Consider the following 18,073-nt stretch of genomic DNA (forward strand, 5'->3'; position numbering starts at 1 on the left):
GTCAAAATTAGGACCTCGGTGACAGAGAAGCCACAGCCAGAAGACACTGGTGATGGATAAAATAGGAAATCCACGTAGATTCAGAATGAAGATTTAAAGAAAATGGAAAAATTAGTTATAAAATTGAATGTAAATGTTAGGCCCATAGAATAAAGGTTGAGCCCGATGAAATTAGGAAGGAGTAAAAGGAAGGCATTGGAGGCACACAGCCAGACCACCTCCGTGGTTTCTACGTGAAGTGCGTGCACGGCACCTGCCATGGACAGTGACACAGGAGTTAAAGTGACTCATGTGACCTCTAGGTAGCAGCTGTAGCACATTGGATACAACTCGCCAGATGCCCTGCTCTGTGTCTGCTAGGAGCTAATGCACCAAGAGGGTATGTAGGATGTCTGTTTTGTCTTCCCCCCAGAATCCTAGGAGTGCTTTCTGGGACCAAACTCCTAGAAGCGCTCCCTGCTTCTGTTGTTTAGTCACTGTCCCCAGCTTATGTCTTCTGGGGTCAAGGACACATATAACTCACATGGTAGCCCTGCTTGGGACATGTCCAGGGCTTTAAGTTGTGTCCCCAGTCACTTGCCTTCTCTCAAGTGTCTGATGCCCCACCCCACCTGTGCCCCATCTTTACCAGGAGGTATTAAATAAGGGACTGAGGTGTTGTGTCAGGTGGGAAGCACAGTCCTCCCAAACTCCAAAGGCCCTGCAAAGCCTTGCACCTCTTTCTTGTTTTGGGGGTTAGGTAAGCTTGCACCCTCCCAATCATAGTTTCTGGAAAACACACATCTTACCACCCACACGACTCCCAAAACCACCTGGCGTGGCGGGACCTGGGCCTTGAATTTTCTGTGCGTTCACCATCCATCCACCTGTGCTCTCACAGATGTTCCAGCAAAGCCCAAAGAGACCTGTGGCAGAAGCAGGTGTTCACATGCCAACAGGATGTCCCCCTGGTGATGGGCCCATTTTACTGATGTGGGGAAGGAGGACAGGTCTGGGCTACCACCCATGACATATTATGGGCTGTGCCGGTGGCCTTGGGGAAGCACTTGGCAGGTCCCTTATTGTGAAGGCAGATCGAGCTTGGTTATCAGAAGCCTGTACTTGTCAGAGTCTTTCCATGAAAGTCCTTGAAGATGAAGCAGTTTTGTAGGATACTTGTGTGAATAACTGTGTACATAATATATTAATAATTTAGTATCATATGTATATTTTTACATTTTTTAAATTTTATTTATTCATCTTTAGAGGGGAAGGAAAGGGAAGGAGAAAAGGAGAGAAATATCAATGTATGGTTGCCTTTTGTGAGTCCCCTGCTGGGAACTGTGCTGCAACCCAGGCATGTGCCCTGACTGGGAATCGAACCATGATCCTTTGTTTCACAGGCCCACGCTCAATCCATTGAGCTATGCCAGCCAAGGCTAGTATCATATATATTTAATAAATAATAAAACTAATATAGTTATACAAAATAACCTAAAGAAATGTTTAGTATCAATTCTCATTTGACAATGCTTCCCATGTAGTTTAACATATCAAATAAGCCTAATTAATTTAATATCTCTAATAAAAAAAAGAGAGAGTACATCTTTTGAGATGTTCCAGGAACGCTCCTAAAAATCCCGGAATTAGTTCAAGGATTAGTTCAAGAAGACTTATTTAAAATTTAGTTCTGGGGAAGTTTGTAGTAAATGTCAAAAGGTATAAAACAGTCGATTAAAAAGGTTCATAGATCATGGTGAGACAATACTTAGTTACTCATTGAACCAAAGTCACTATTAAAGAAACCAAAGGCAAATCCAGGGTGTTATACAGTTGTAAAAAAGAAATAGCCCTTATAATGGAGAAGAATCAGTTTCCTTAAACAATCTAAGCCCCAATAAAGAAAATTGGAAGTATGGGAAATCATTTTCATAAAATATAGAATTGTTGTTTCCTAGACAGATTATGTAAAACGTAAACAAACATTTCACAATCTTATCAAGAACGGACCAGGAGTCCAAGAAAACTCCATCCTATCAGCAAATGAGAGAGAATTAAGTTTCAGTTTTACCTAAATATGCTATTAACATTAAAACTAATTTTAAACCAACTGAAGAGAACTTTTTTATGAAGTAACTTTGGCAATATCCTTCGGAGGCAGAAAAACATCACAAGTGCATAATGTAACCTCCACTGATATGCATAAGCCTGCAGATGCAAGAAAGACGCCTCTGCTTTGGGTCCGGACTTCGGCCAGGAGTCAGATGCCCACTCCCATGGCCAGAGCTTTCCCCTAATATTTGTGGAGAAAACTTCTAACATGTGTATATTTGCCCTTGACAGTCTTATGCAGGATTTGGACCAGATTTGGAGCAAGGTCGCTTCTAGACAACAGGCTGTATTTTAAAAGCCTCTCACCCACTTCCTACCCCCACATTATTTTTCCTTCAGTCTCTGGGGACGAAGTTTTAGGCATCTCCTGTGGTGTTTACACGTGTCAAAGAGATGGAAAGATTCACCGCTTGGAGGGGCAGAGAAAAAGGAGGCATATTGTCCCCTAGGCGTTCAGCTGTTCACAACTCCATTGTCAGAAATCTAGGCTGGTTGCTATTCCAAATTTGGAGGTGGGATAGCATGGGGCACTTGTTCATCTCATTGGCCAACTCTAAGAGTTTTCTCTCTTCAGAACAAAAATTGGGGCCAAAGTATGGGGGTAATGCACAATTTAGAGTCAGAATGGGGGGGACGGGAAGCCAAGGGTTGACACAACCAATCGTAAAACCAGGCAGCCTGGGCTCTACTCCTAAGTAGGTCACTAAGTCACCTGTGTGAAAATGGGGTGCTAGAACCAGCTAGCAAGGTTTATGGGGGAATTAGAGTAGATAATGCATTTGCTACAGCATCCGGCACATAAAAGTTAATCATCAATCAGCCACGGCTGCTGGGTCAGGGGGAGTGTGAAGCAATCTCCGCACCCAGGCAAACAGGGGACTTTGCTCACAGAGTCTGCATAGAGGCGTGAAAAGTCTCAGAAACATACAGCTAGGTTGTGGGGGGGCAGCCCTGGGGCGCATGCGTGGGGACCAGGGAAAGAGGGCCTGCAGGTGTGGGGAAGGGAGGGGCTGGTCCTCTGCACAGGCCCCTCGAGCTCTCCGAAGGTCCTCCAGCAGGACTGAGGAAGTTCCAAGGAGATGATGGGGGTTTTTTTTCTTCTTTTCCTTTAAGAGGTTGAAGCATTCAAAGAGCCTGCAATCCAGTTGTAGAAAAGCACCTAATAAAATAAGTGCACAAATAAGAATGGAGGCCCTTGGGTCCTCATTTCCTCCCAAATAGAATTAAAGAAAAGGCAGAGACATTGTTCTTTTCTTTCTTAAGAATGATTAAATTAGGCCTTACCAGTGGAGCCGCGGTGCCCCTTGGGAAGAAATGAAGGCAGTCACCTCCTGGGAAGGAGGAAGGGGAGCCCTATAATGGTAGGGCTTCTCCACGTAGGTGAGGATGGACACGGATAGACCTTCACCTTAGGCCGTGCTTATGTTGGGTAGCCTGTACCTGGTTTTTCACGTGACCAGGGAGGAAAGAGGACAGTTCCCAAGGTTCTATGGAGTTAATTTAAATTGAAACAAGAGTAAGTTTGTTCATGGCCGCCATTACAAATATGGGTTCCGAAGCCAGGGCTGCCGATGGCCTGAAGCAACCCAATAGCAAAGACTGAGGTGCAAGGATTAGTTTCAGGAAACGGTAGGAGTATGAAGCACCATCCTGTAAAAATATGTCTTTGAGACAACATAAGGTTCCTTACGGTATTCCAGATATCACAGTATAGTGGCCCTCGTTGTCACCCGTCACTTTTCATACTGCACCGTACTCAAGAAAGACCCAGTCCCTTTGGATGGGGCGTGCAATTTGGACGGACGGTCTAAAGGGGAACACAGACTGAAAACAAAAATTCGGATTGGAAGCAAAGATTGGCTTGAAATTAGACATCAAAAAAGAAACTTAAAAATAGAAATGAATTCTTGCTGATCCCAAGGTTAAAACATTTACAAATACTGTAGACATTATGAAAACCGGAAATAACCTAACCTGCATATTAACTGTCTGACACACTATGGCGCCTTCCCTTTACATTTTTGGCTGAATACTCTGTGGATTACCTCTTCGCAGGACGCAGTTTTCTAATATTTACTGTATGGAGAAAGTAGAAAAGCCATTCAGTCTTTTCTTTTGTGGTTGTGATTTAAATCTGTTGCTTATTGTTGAAATGTTGGTAAGGTTCATAACTCATGATCTGTATCCTATAAATTCTTAGAGTTGTTGGCAAGTTTTGGAAAAACTCTGTGAAATTTTCCTGACATGATGAAGTACCAGATTTCAGGGCATGGGAAGAGTCTTTGAGCTGCGATCAATATTTTTAAACACTCTCTGGACTGAGATCCTGTGAACGAGTTTGCCCTCAATGCCATTATAGAGACATTCAGTGTCACGGCATCCTCACTGGTGTCAATGCAGCCTGCACCCGGGGCGGAGCAGACCTCCGTCCTTACCAGGCACCCAGGAGAATGGAACCATCTATTTAACTTGGTATGTGTGTGATGATCATTTCCATATTTTACACACTTCTTTCTTCTTCAATACCCGTCGAGCTCTGGGCCAGGCATGGCCCAACATATTCAGACGTGTGTGCTATGCCTTCAGCCTTCACCTTGTTGTCACGGTGCCCACTGGTTGGGCGGGCACAGGAGTGACAGGCATATTGCTAGGAGCCAGTCTTACACTTGAAGGGCCACCGTTACCAAGTTATTTACACTTGTGATTGCAGAATATCCCTGAGTGACCGCAAGCTAAGTGGATTCTCTCCTAGAGTTCTCAGTTGAGTCCGCCACCTGCCTGGGGCTGTCTGGTGTCAGCAGATATGGTGGAAGTGAGATGGAGGGGGAGCTAATGCTCTAGCGGTTAAGGCGTCTTTTCAATTTTTACAAAAACATTATACCCACATCACTGGGGGCGTCTTTTGGTCCTTGACTGGGTCTGTTCAAATGAGAACTCCCGCGGCCCCATTTCATCAGCTCCAACTCTTTCCTCAGTGTTGCCTTTGTCTTTCCATGTAGCTTCCAGCCACTGGTGAGTCGGCAATTCCTTCAGGAATCTGCTCATCCGCTGCGTATTCTCTCAGGGCCTCTCCTCTCCCTCCACTTCGTGGCCACGGCCACGGCCTCTCCCACACTGAACTTCCTAGGGTCCTTTTCCTTGATTAAATCCATCAGAGATTACAGTTTTGTAAATATGAAATTCAAACCACTCCTCACTCGAAACCCCTCTTACTTCTTCCGCAACTTCTCGCAACTTCCTGGTGCAACCCCAGTGCTCCAGTGTCAGTGTTCTGGTTAGTTCTAGAACACTCTACACTTTCCTCTATACCTCAGAGTCTTTGCTCAGGTGCATGCTTCCTTTACACTATAATTTAATGATGAAATATTCAAGAGGTCATCCCTAGTCAAGCCTTTGGAGGAAGTAACTTCTTGCTGTACACTCCTGTGGTATATACGGATTGCCCCTAACAGCCATTTGCCACTTGGCGTAGATGTCGCTGACTTCTAATTTTGCAAATACGAAATGCTGATTTTTTGAAGCGTTGAGTAATATATCAGTCCAAAGCAGAATCTACTCAGATGCCCATTCACGGGCACAAAGATAAATAGAATGCGGCATATTCAAGTAATGGACAATTACACAGCTACAAAAATTAATAATCTGTGTATCTATGCACAAAAGTGTGGCTGAATGAACTAAAGAAAATTGTTTAGTGGAAGGATCTCAACACCAAAGAATCAATCTTTATTTGATTTATATAAAGTACCAAAACTGGCCAACCAATCCCATGGTCTTTGAGATCAGGCCAGATGGCACCTGTGTTGGGGGTGGAGGGGAAGGGCCTGGCCGAATGGGGGGACTCGGGGTTCCTGCAACAGGGTGCAGTTCAGTGTCTTCACCTTCTTAATATTCAGCAAGCATTTGCTTCTATTCTCTTTCTGCATAGTCTCAATACAAAGTTTTAAAAAGCTGAAATTCCCATTTTGTGCTTTTTGAATTATTAAATTCGCTTATACCTCGTGAGCGTGAACTTGTGGCTTGACACACAAGAAGATTAACTTCATAAACTGCTGGAGAAGCGGGTGCCCCAGACCAGCCAGCTTTGCATTCCTGGCAGTGTGGGCCATCCTGGTCTCCAGAGGGTTGTCTGCCCTCGGGTTCTGTAAAGGACTTTTAAAAGAGCCTCTGCACTTTATCTGCTGGGGTGTCTGTACTATCGGCCTGACAGGGGTCTGAGTAAGTGGAGGGTCTCTGGACCCAGAGGGCATCAGGAGTTACTGCTCTGCCCACTGCCAGAACACGGGCAGGTTCCAGCAGAGAACTTGCCTGGGTTTATAAAAACAAAGCAAGAGCTGCCCGCCAGAGCCCTGGCATGCCATAGGAGGTGAGACTGTCTGCAAACTCTGAGCTGCTGGGGCTTGTGGTGGATTTTTTTTTTTTTTTGCCTAACTTTGCAAATGTTTCTGATGGGAGGGGCATTTGGTCATCTCTTTGTTTCCTGACCTACGTTTCAACTTCCTTCTGGAGCAAGTACTTTCCTACACTCATCACAACTTTTATTCTCAGAGGAGAACCCGAGAGAGTGTGAGCATTGTCAGCCACTAAATGTACCCCTGAAAGACCCCCCGAAATGAGATTCTCAGCAAAGGTCCTGTGGCTTATGTTATGGACAGGTTGTGTAGCTCAAGGTAAGAGTGAAAATGAAAGGTTTTGTTTTTTTTCTCTAATTCTATTATGAGGCATTTACTAATATGCTTTTCACAGTGGTAATAAAAATGTGGTCTAGAAAATGTGGATTTTTTTATTGCTCTGTAGCTTAGCATTTGAGTGGTTTTGATGGTGTGAAGTTTAAATCCTATACAAAGCTTATTTGAATGACTTTCTGATTGTTTTTCATAATTCTATGTGATATAAGATTCCAGAAAATATTTTTAAGCATTTTTGAACATTATAATATGTGTAATTGCTTCCCTTGTAGCTGTCATAAAATATAATTTACTTCTTGCTTAGAATTTTTACTAAAATGGCTTTATGTCAATGTATTTAACTGTATGTGAATGTTTATAGAACCTGAACATAAATTAGACAGTAAAATCCTTCAAATCATATAATGATTGAATTTATTTCAGAAATAGATATTAACTGTTTCTCAAGAAATATTCATTTATCATTTAGCACTGATATTGTCATGGCCTTAAAAGTCTGGTAGATGCATATTACTTGAATCATTAGAATAAAAACATTATATCATTTTGGAAAAAAATGAAAACGTAATCTCTGTGATGGAGATTGTTAACAGGGTTTTCTCCCTGCGGTTGTATGTAAGATACCATTCTAAAAGAACACTCTTTGGGTGTAGTGAATGGAGACGTAGGAGAGTTTTTTCCGGCATCAGTGGGGTAATTTCTGGATTCATAATGAAATATAATTCCATCACTATGTCTCCATACATGAATAAGTGTCTTCTTGGAGGAAATTCGCTCTCCTGGTTCATGAGAGTTAATTATGTGATAGGCAGGCGATTGGCATTTTTAAACCAAATGAATTACTTACCATTCATAAATTCTCAAAACTCTTCACTCTGGCGACAGGGTTCGCGTAAAAGCCTCCCTTGTGTTCGCCTGTAACTACTGAGGAATATTGTCAGCACAGAACTGCCTCTGTCCCTGAGGGACTTTCTCTAGAAAATAGGCAGATATCTTTTTTTCCCTTATGTCCTGTAGTAATTTATTTACGTTTATTCCAATGTGTTTAATACTTTTTGAGGAATGGAGCTTTTTTTAGTGATACATTCTAATATACTATTGTGTGCTTTTCAGTTTGCAAACTTTGTAGCAGCTACTTTTTAAACTAGGCATATCATTATTTCCCTGCACATATCAGTATGACAATTAGTGTTTAGAAGTGAAACATTATTTCTTGACAGACAGTTCAGAACAAGGTCGGTGTTACTAATCTTAGAAAACCTTTTTTTTTTTACACGTGTCCTGTCTTCTTTTAGTAGGAATATGTTTAGGGTCATGCCGTTCACTTGTTGTTTGTTGAGGTTTTATGGAGACATCTTTTGTCATGTCGAGTTTTGTTTTATTTCTAGCTCATGTTTAAACCTCAAGAACTGCGCCAAGTCAGATAAACTGTTGAAGTGATTCCAAAGGGCAATTTGAAGTGTCAGGACTTGGGTGCAACGAGGTATTAGTGATAAAAATTAAAGGAGTTTAAATTCTGTGCTGATGTAATCAATTTCAAATGACATATTCCACCAACGTGTGTTTAAGTGTAACATCAGTTTCTGCCGGCGAGCTGGTCCCTATATATATCACGGGGAGATGGCTATGCACCTGTCTAATTCCTAACAGGGGAAGTGCAGCTGTGATGTTTAAACAACACTCAAGTTAGTGTCACGGCTTTGGCAAATGCACCCATAATGCACCAGCTAGTAGAGGGAAATGACGTGAATTTTCCATGAGTACAGAACGACCATTTTATTCCTTGTTTGCAAAAGAGTTGTGAAACCAAATTTGTTTGCTGTGAATTATTACAAGTAGACAACTTTTCTGTAACAATTTTAGTGGGGCGGGGGGAGGAGAAATGGAGGACAAGCAGTGTAAAGAACCAGACTAAGCAAATCTGGAAAATGGGTATTTGCAGGTAGCCTAGGTCCAATGGATGCAGTGGTCCGGGACATCATTTGAGACGGGGTGGGGACATACCAAAGCAAGCCTTGTTATTTGAAGGATAGGCATGTCCTGGAAATGCGTTCGCTCCTCACATGCTTATAGAAAATGGTAAACTAGAACTGCATGGTTTCAGTGTTGCTAAAATTATTCTTCACTAGAAGCAAGTTCCCAAGTAGAAATTGAAGCCCAGGTTATTGGAGATTCTTCATTATCAGCCTTGGATTGCCAGGGCTGGAGCCAGAGTCCAAGTTGATTCATTTTTATTTGGTCAAACCCTGATGTTCCACAGCCTTAACACTTTCCCTTCTTCCCAGCACGGCCTCCTCCTCCTCACCCCACCCCCGCTCCCCCACCAGCCTGGCTGTGCCAACCAATCCATTCTGCGTTCTCTTCACTCGTGTGCACTTGACCCATTTCTTAAAAACTGTAACTGGCCTCAGAACATAGTGCATGAAAAGGACATGCTGTAATGAGGGGAAACGTTGCTACATTTTAGCTTAAAATGATAAGGAAACATAAAAAATGGCTCAGAGAAAGTAATGAAACAGAAAAGAACCCACACAAAAAAATAAAGGGAAAGGAGAATAAAAGATTTGACAGGGTACTTTTATTTGTTTGGACATTTTAATGGAGAGAGCCAAGTTTCTCATAACCCTTGTTAACTAGAAATATAGTAGATCGAAAGGAGATTATAAAAATGTTCCTTCAAGGGTTGCCAAAAGGTATTTTTAAGCAAAATTGACTTATGACTTTAGGAAGTGCAACATAAATTCAAACTTAGGGCCTGTGGACAGGACTGGACAGTGGGTAATAGATGTTATAGTGTTTTGAGTCCATGCAACTAAGATTTCAATGCTGTGTCCTCCCTGTTCATCCTTTATATTTGCTTCCATCCAGATGCCCTTCCACAGGTTGCCCACAACACACAACAGCTACAACGGAAAGGTTCCGAGCTAGTTTCATGCATTCGTGCATTCATTCATTTGTTCATTCAGCAATCATTTCTGGATTAACTGCTAAGTACTGCACTCACTGTCTGACTAGCACTTTCCAAAAGATAGTCATGTAGTGGGGAAAACAAAAAGAATGATTATTGCATTAACTAGCATATTGGATTTTATCATATAAAGTATTGTGATGGAGGTTAAACAAAGGAAGTACAGGGAAGGCCAAAAACCCAAACTGGAAGGAGAGAGTGGAGGGAGGCGGTGTCTGGGAAGCTGGTTTGTAAGGGGCGCAACGAAGAGAGAGGAGTGTGTCAGGGCTGCGATAAGAAATTGGTATGCTTTTTTGCATGATTAACATTTTTAAAAGAAATTGTATAGTCATCTGTTTAAATTTGCAAAATACAAATTAACTTCTTCAAATGCTTATTTAAAGCAGCATAGTTTCTTCTGCTTTTCCTAGAGTTTATTTTAAAAACTTTATTGTAATATTTTATTTACATGAGTACTTATTTATATTACTTCCCAAATTACTTTTAATTATTTTGTTATTTGTAAAATAACCTGAATATCTCTTATTTTGAAAAGTGAGTTGGATCATATCATATACATACATATATAAGTAATATGCATATATACAAATGAGAAGATAGGAAGGAAATTTAATAAAAATATCTATTTTTGCTATTTCTATTTTATCTGTTTTTAATTTTCAGTTTTGCCTTATAATATATTTTAATATTTACTAAGTTTAGGATTAGGCTATTTAACAAGTAGAATCTGCTATTTTTTTCCCAAAATAATTTTAGAAAAATAGATTCATTGAACAAAGAGGCCCACTTTATTTTACCAAAGCAATGTGGTACAAATTTGATTAGGTTTTCTCAAATGTATAACTTTATTATGATTTGTTTAATTTGATTAAGGATACTTTTCAAACAATAGTTTATAAATATACATATAGACATTGAAAACAAGCAATTACCTTTGTCTTTGCGTGTCAATAATACCCCTTTAAGATTTGAAAGTAGAAAATTAGGTAAATACTGATTATTAAAATATCAAGTGTATTTGCTTCTTAACTTTGACCAAAATTTTATATTATTTGTAAAAATATAAAAATATATAGTTATATTTTGTATTTTAAATTAAAGTAAAATGAATTCTATTCCAGTCTAATAGCCAAATCTGTTCATACCTCTTTATTTATAGACTGAATAATTTTAAATTAGAAAGTCAGATCAAGTAAATAAACAGTTCACCCAGGTAGTGTTTTACAAAGAAAGAAATGAATTGGCATTTAAAGGACTGTGTAAACACAAGATGAAGTACTCACTGTTTAAATCCACGTAAATAAAGACCTAAGAAAGCTCAGTTTACTCATTAACTAGAACTTGAGAGATGCGATGGCCATTCAAAAATAATAATAATAGCTTTCAGGTTAATCCTACCTCAAAAAAATGCTTCCATGCTTTTGAAAATAGTTCCCTGTCATTTAATTCAAGTGAATGATGTTAGTGTACGTAGGTGCCAATAACCGTTTTTCTACTTGGAACTTTTTGAGAATGAGCTTGAACAGTTAGCTATTTGGCAATGCAGGCAAACAAAAGTTGTGTCATAAGATGGGTTTATTTATTGTTATAAGACAATCTAGTGAATCATTCCTGTAAATATTTTGCTATGACATGAGTTGATAATACTCAAAGTATTAAAGAGTAGACCAAAAGCAGACGGGAGGTACATTTGATATTAGACGCGCTGAATATTAATGAAAACCCCTCCACTATAAAAAACAGGGCAGAGGGGTCCTTATCCTTATGGAACCTATGTGTGGATGGGAGGATAGGTGAAATCCTGGTAAACAGGAAAGTAATTATGAATCATGAGCTATGTTGTGAAGCAAATCACATTTAAAGACAGCCGGAAAGATGAGACAAAGCCAACCATCAGAAGTCTGTGGTGAGAATGTTCCACCCTCGAGGTGACCGATGAGGGTCATCAGAGCCCAGACCGTGGAGAGAGCCGCGGAAAGATCACAGACGGAGCGGGAGGTAACCTATCTTTGCTTACAGGGTCAAGAGATGCCATTTAAAGCCCCCGAAAGAAGCACAGAGCTTCAAGTACTATTTGAAGTGAAAGGAGTAATGAACTTGGGAGCTCTGGGTGGATAGGGAACAGGAGTAAATGTTGACTCTAGAACACAGAGTAAACACTGAAAAAAAGGCTGACAGGAAGCTTATGGGAGACATGTATCTTTGTCTTCTATCTCTGGTTGTTAAAAACAATGAACTAAATTCTAAAAGTCAAAAATTAGAGGCGTAAGTCTGGAAATATAACCATAACCAACAGGAAAACGCATCGCCTCGGGCCAGCAAATAGATGGGCTGAATGTTTTAGTGGCTGGGTTCCTCTTTTGGTAGGATCCCTATATTAGTAACAATCATTTTTTTTAAAATGCTGTTTAAATGAATGAGGTACTGGGAAAATATGAAACTTCATTATTTCTTAAGGTGCCATTTTTAAAAAATATTTTATTTATTTATCTTTAGAGGGGAAGGGAAGGAGAGAGGAAGAGAAACATCAATGTATGGTTGCTTCTCGTGCATCCCCTGCCGGGAACTGGCCTGCAACCCAGGCATGTGCCCTGACTGGGAACCGAACCGGGATCGTGTGGTTCGCAGGCCCATGCTCAATCCACTGAGCTACACCAGCCAGGGCAGTAACAATCATTTAAATCAAATAAATTAAGTGATAAAAAACTGTACTACCTTTTCCTGGTATTAGCTTAGGAACAGAATGGGAACCACGTTTATCAAAATCTTACTATATTTGTGGAAAAGTGTTCTCTACTCACAATATAGGCATCTACATTTGAAATTTAACTTATTTATTTTACTAATAATCTGAATGCCATGAAGTGAGTCTGAACATTGAAAGTGAAAAACACTCTCATGAGCCTGTAATTCAACAGAAAATTTTCATCAAAAAACAAACAGGAACATTAAAGTTGTAAAAAATAAAAGAAAAACTTGCTTTGGCAGGCCAGCGGTGGGCAGGCTGTTTGTGTGGTTTTATGGCAGGATATGACCACCATCTAGTGGCCGAAAGTATATCTACTCAACTTGTAAAGATCAACACTGTGCTGTGGAATCATTTATTACAAAGTTCCCTGACATAAATGTGCTACAAACATGCAAAAACTTCGGAGAAAAATTAGTACCTATGGAATCCTACACAAATAGTATGTATTGTATAAAAATGTAGTTTCACGTGGAACTCTCCACTCTACGAAATGTTGCAAAATAATGGGTATGTTCTGTGATGAGATCCAGCTGAGTGGATTATATTTCTCCCTTGCCCTTTAAAACGAAATTCTGGAATAGAAAGTTAAACTGTGGTTTTAAAACCAAGTGAGACAAGCAAGCAAAATATAACCAAAGACACTGAAAGAGAGAACAGGCCGACAAGGACCAGAGGGGAGAGGGGAGGGAATTTCAGGGGAAAAGGGGAAGGATTCACAGGAACAAGTATAAAGGACGCATGGACAACAACTAACAGGGGTGGAAATGAGAAGGAGGTGGGGAGCACGGGGTGGGGGGGGTGGGCTGGGATGGGAGTAAAAGACAGAAAACTGTACTTGAACAAAAATTAAATAAAGAAAAGAAAAAGACAATTTTAAAAAATAAATAAATAAAAATAAAACCAAGTCAGGGAAGGAGTTTAGCAATGAAAAAAATACCAATAAATATGTGTGCTGATAACTATATGTCTTTATATGTGCCATTTTTTAAAAGTAATGTCTTGGGGGTTTACTAATGTAATCATTCTAACACCAGGGGTAGTTATATGCAAGTTAAGTGGTAGGGAATATTGAAAATATGAGCAGTAATCACAGTGGGCATGAGCTTCTTCGTTACTTTTCTGTGTTCTCTTTATATGTCATTTAGTTCATTAAATTTTGCAAAATAACCATACTGTACATGCAGATTCTGTTATTTCAGTGTTCGCCGTAAAATATAATGCACGTGTAAATAAAATACAATGGTACTATGGTAGAATTAAGTATAATCATCCTGTCAAAAAGTAGAATGTTTGGCGTAACCCGTGGGTTTCTTTTAGATTAATACCCCCACCTTCTTCCTAGAAGAAAATGTTATCTTACTATTTATGGTCATTACATTTTTGCTGTTCTGTAATAGTTTCAGAGCCTATGTACTCATTCCTGATATATATATGTCTGTTCTTGAATTTTATGTAGATTAAATAACCCTGTAGTCATTGCTGTGCCTTTCCGTCTCTTTACTTCGTGTGATTATTTTCTTTTCTTTTCACGTCATTTTGTAGTACTGGTATATCATTCCATTGCACATATATGCTGCACATTTTTACGCGTTCAACTGTTGATGGACATGGGAGCTGTCTCCATTTTTGACTGTTAAGAAGATCATGTGGCTACGTGTTCCCATGCTTGAAATCGGTTTCCCTTGCACAGGAGGATGTAATCCTAGGAATGGAATTTCTGAGGGGTAAACGAACGGCTGTGCTGGGAGTCCCTGGGTGCTTTCCTGTGTCAGCGACTCCAGCTGTCCTCCCCACCATCTAATCCCTGGGGCTCCATGTTCTTTCCACGTGGTCGGATTTTTTGAGACTTCTTAAATATTTACCAGTCATGTTATTTTACTCAAGGTTTATTATGGTTTTAATTTTCAGCGGGCGCAATTTTTCCTACGTTTATGGACCTCTTGGGTTTCTTCTCTTTGGTAAAATGCATGTTCAAGTCCTTTACTATTATTATCTTCTTTTGTTTTTTCAACTACCCTTGTCAGGTTTTAATAACTAGGTTATTTCTCCTCATATGCTTTTATAAAAGTAGATGAACACAAGCAATTCTATAAATGGATACTGGAGTTTTCTTTCTACTTTTTGGTTCTAGAACTCTTGAGACATTAGAATCTCTTTGAGTCAGTTTTAAGTCATTTTTTCCTAGGAATTCATCTATTTCATCAGCATTCTGTTAAAATATTTTTATCGTGAAATTTTTACAGAGAGGGGAAGAGGAGAAAGAGAGGGGGAGGAACATCACTGTGTGGTTGCTTGTCACACGCCCCCTACTGGGGACCTGGCCCGCAACCCAGGCATGTGCCCCACCTGGGAATCAAACCTGTGACCCTTTGGTTCACACGCAGGCACTTGATCCACTAAGCCACACCAGCCAGGGCTGTTAAAATCTTTTTGACGTTTACAAGATTTCTAAAGGAATCCATTTCTGATTCAACATCATGGTTATTGGCACTTTCTTTCTTTTTTATATCGTAATCAGTTTTGCCAGATTTTATCATTCTTATCAGAATTGATGGCCCTGTTCTATTCTCTTCTGTCTTATTTGAAATGTTTCCATATATATTTTGTGTCCTCTCACCATGCTTTATATTTTTAAAGAAAATTCATCTATCTACATCTCTCTGACTACTTATTTAATAACGTACTTCCTACTAGAGTAGGCAGGTTGTCTTCTTTTATTTTAAAATTTATTTATTTATTTATCTTTAGAGGGGAAGGGAAGGAGAGAAGTATCAATGTATGGTTGCCCCTCGTGAGTCCCCTGCTGGGAACCGGCCCGCAACCCAGGCATGTGCCCCACCTGGGAATCGAACCGTGATCGTGTGGTTCGCAGGCCCGCGCTCAATCCACTGAGCTATGCCAGCCAGGGCTATTCATTGTTTTTTCTTCACAACTTAGACTAGTGCCCAGCAAATATTCTCCAACTGCAGTGCATCAGTTAAAACAAGGTAGTAAAGTACCATTCTATTCCAGAACTATTCTTACAAATTTATGCAGATTCAAGTTTTGTAAGCTAATATGTATATATGTAAAATCTGGCTGGATGTATAACCATGTAGATAGTTTTAAAAGCAAAAAGAACCTAAGCAGAAATAATTACTTTAAGCCCTTGTTCTGCTTCCATCATCTGCAGATTGTGTAAGTCCTCCTCCAAAAAAAGACAGGGAAATTCTGCTGGGTTCCTGGTCTGAACAAAGCTACCAAGAGGGCACAAAGGCCACATACAAATGCCGTCCTGGGTTCAGGACATACGGTGTGATTACAGTCCAGTGCAAGGAAGGGCAGTGGGTGGACCTCAGCCCATCGAAAACATGCCAGAGTAAGTGACCCACGCTTTTCCCCCCTCTTTATTATTTATTTATTTTATTTTATTGTTGTTCAATTACAGTTGTCTGTACTTTCTCCCCACCACTACCCTCCACCCCAGTCAAACCCACCTCCCTCCCTTGCTTCCACACACCCCCCCCCCGCCCCCTTGGTTTTGCCCACGTGTCCTTTATAGTAGTTCCTAAAAACCCTTCTCCCCTCTGTCCCCTCTCCCCATCCTTCTGGCTATTGTTATATTGTTCTTAATTTCAATGTCTCTGGTTCTATTTTGCTTGCTTTTTTCTTTTGTTGATTATGTTCCAGTTAAAGGTGAGATTATATGGTATTTGTCCCTCACCGCCTTGCTTATTTTGCTTAGCATAATGCTCTCCAGTTCCATCCATGCTGTTGCAAAGAGTAGGAGCTCCTTCTTTCTCTCTGCTGTATGGTATTCCATTGTGTAAATGAGCCATAATTTTTGACCCATTCATTTACTGATGGGCACTTGGGTTCCTTTCAGCACTTGGCTATTGTAAATGGTGCTGCTATGAACATTGGGGTGCATAAATTTTTTTGGATTGGTGTTTCAGGATTCTTAGGATATAATCCCAGCCATGCTTTTTTTTTTTTTAATTTACAAAACCTTTTAGTTGCCAAAATACTGAATGTTTACTCCTGGAGCAATACGAGATGAATTATATCAATGTTACCATTTCAATACAAAACACGGCACTGCCATTTATTCTTCTTAAAAAGGGAGTGGAAATCTTCCAAAACTCAAAAACAAAACCTACAGATAAGTTCCATTCTCCAATAATGACTTTGCCATTTTTGACTTTTCCATGGCTTCGGTTCTCCCCTCGGACATGATACCAAACATCCTCATCCCTGACCTCTCCACGTACAATGCGTTTCCTGCGCCATGTGCTGCTATTGTATCCCTTTCTTCATTTCAGAAAAGCCCTGTGGCTCCCCCGGGGACACGCCCTTTGGCTCATTCGACCTTGCAGTAGGAGACAGGTTTGAATATGGTGCCAAGGTGGTTTATACCTGCGATGAGGGGTGAGTAGCCAATATAAAATGATGTCTGTGACTGAGGTAATTACCCCTGATCTGATAAATAAGAACGGTCCTAATGTATATTGTTAAGCTTACCATACTTTTCTATGAGCCTTTGTATAGGTAGCATGCACGTAACTCCCCAAATTAAAATTAAATAATGGAAATGATTCTATCTGGATACCATGTTATCTCCTCAACATCGAAAGATTACAATGAATTGTAATAACTCTGTTAGAGGGGGCGGCTGGGAAAATAGTAGGCGTATGAACAGGGATTTGTGCCAATGAGTCCTCAGCCTATTCTGTGATGTGCAGGATATTATGGGGATGCAGTGGGTCGGGCACAGAGGAAATGGTGAAAAGTTGTGTGACCTGCTACCTATTTTGGTAAGATCTTATAAACTGTAGGAGAAGCAAGACTTTTACACTGAAATAATACCAACTCTTCTGTAAGGTCTCACAGTCTGTAAATTGTTCCTATCATGTTGGCTCCCAAATGCTACCGTGTTAATTCTCATTGACTCAGGTCCGACTCTGGTTTTCAGGAGAATCTGCACCCAGGGGCTTACCTCCTCACCCCCCACTCTCCCCTGTTATCCCCAGCCAGGCCCAAAACTGGTTTCGAGGAACGTTTCACACATGGAGAAACCAGGGTCATCACATCAATATAAATAGCATCAAGAGATTATAAACAACATCTTGTTATCCTCTCCCCATCGACTTCCTGGTGCATGGCTTTGGAGTGACCGCATTCAAGAACTGCGCCACTCAATCAATGGTTGCATTTTCCAAAATCTCACTTCACTTCCATCTCCTCACTTGTAAAAGCAGAAACGTACCAGGCGCACCACAGGGTCGGTGGGGGAAGTAAATGAGACCCACGCTGGAAGCCCTGAGGTTGCCAGGGATGCCTCAGACACCAGATAAGTGTTAGATCTCGTGATTTAGTTTCGTCTGGCTCCCTGCCTGAGGGCATTTTTCAAAGACGCTGTTCATTTCCGGCCCAGCCTTCAGTTACTACTGCTGACCATACCACACGTGCCCAGCAAGACAAAGATCCTGTGGGCTGCATTCCCCCACTCCCTCTTCTCTGTACCTCTAAAGGGCCCCCTTTAGTCCAGGCTCATTTGGTCTTTCCAGATTTCACCTCTGATCTGGTAACAGGAGTGAA

General features: G+C 40.6%; 1 protein-coding gene and 1 long non-coding RNA gene across 10 annotated transcripts in view; one reads left to right on the plus strand and one right to left on the minus strand.

Annotated features, from left to right (window-relative positions):
* Positions 1–6,239: 6,239 nt before the first annotated feature.
* On the minus strand, positions 6,240–6,728 carry LOC119003138 (uncharacterized). Its single transcript, XR_005069882.1, has 2 exons — positions 6,628–6,728; positions 6,240–6,305 (listed from the first exon to the last, which is right to left on the minus strand). It is a non-coding gene; the product is annotated as an uncharacterized LOC119003138 (long non-coding RNA).
* The window catches only part of LOC119003135 (complement factor H-like), a 125,451-nt gene continuing 113,765 nt past the window's right edge, over positions 6,388–18,073 (plus strand). For 2 of the 9 annotated variants that reach the window (XR_005069881.1, XM_037069345.1), the window contains exons 1-3: positions 6,390–6,761; positions 15,669–15,854; positions 16,798–16,903. Coding sequence is in view for 8 of the 9 variants with exons in the window: in XM_037069345.1 (XP_036925240.1) it covers positions 6,704–6,761; positions 15,669–15,854; positions 16,798–16,903 (350 nt within the window). In the remaining variant the exon portion in view is untranslated. Of the gene's footprint in view, positions 6,762–15,668; positions 15,855–16,797; positions 16,904–18,073 lie in introns of all 9 variants that reach the window. The other 7 variants (XM_037069346.1, XM_037069338.1, XM_037069339.1 and 4 more) reach the window with 7 other exon arrangements.

This window comes from Sturnira hondurensis, unplaced genomic scaffold (assembly GCF_014824575.4).
Source record: "Sturnira hondurensis isolate 20B ecotype Veracruz unplaced genomic scaffold, ASM1482457v3 Scaffold0018525, whole genome shotgun sequence".
In the NCBI taxonomy this organism is placed as follows: domain Eukaryota; kingdom Metazoa; phylum Chordata; class Mammalia; order Chiroptera; family Phyllostomidae; genus Sturnira; species Sturnira hondurensis.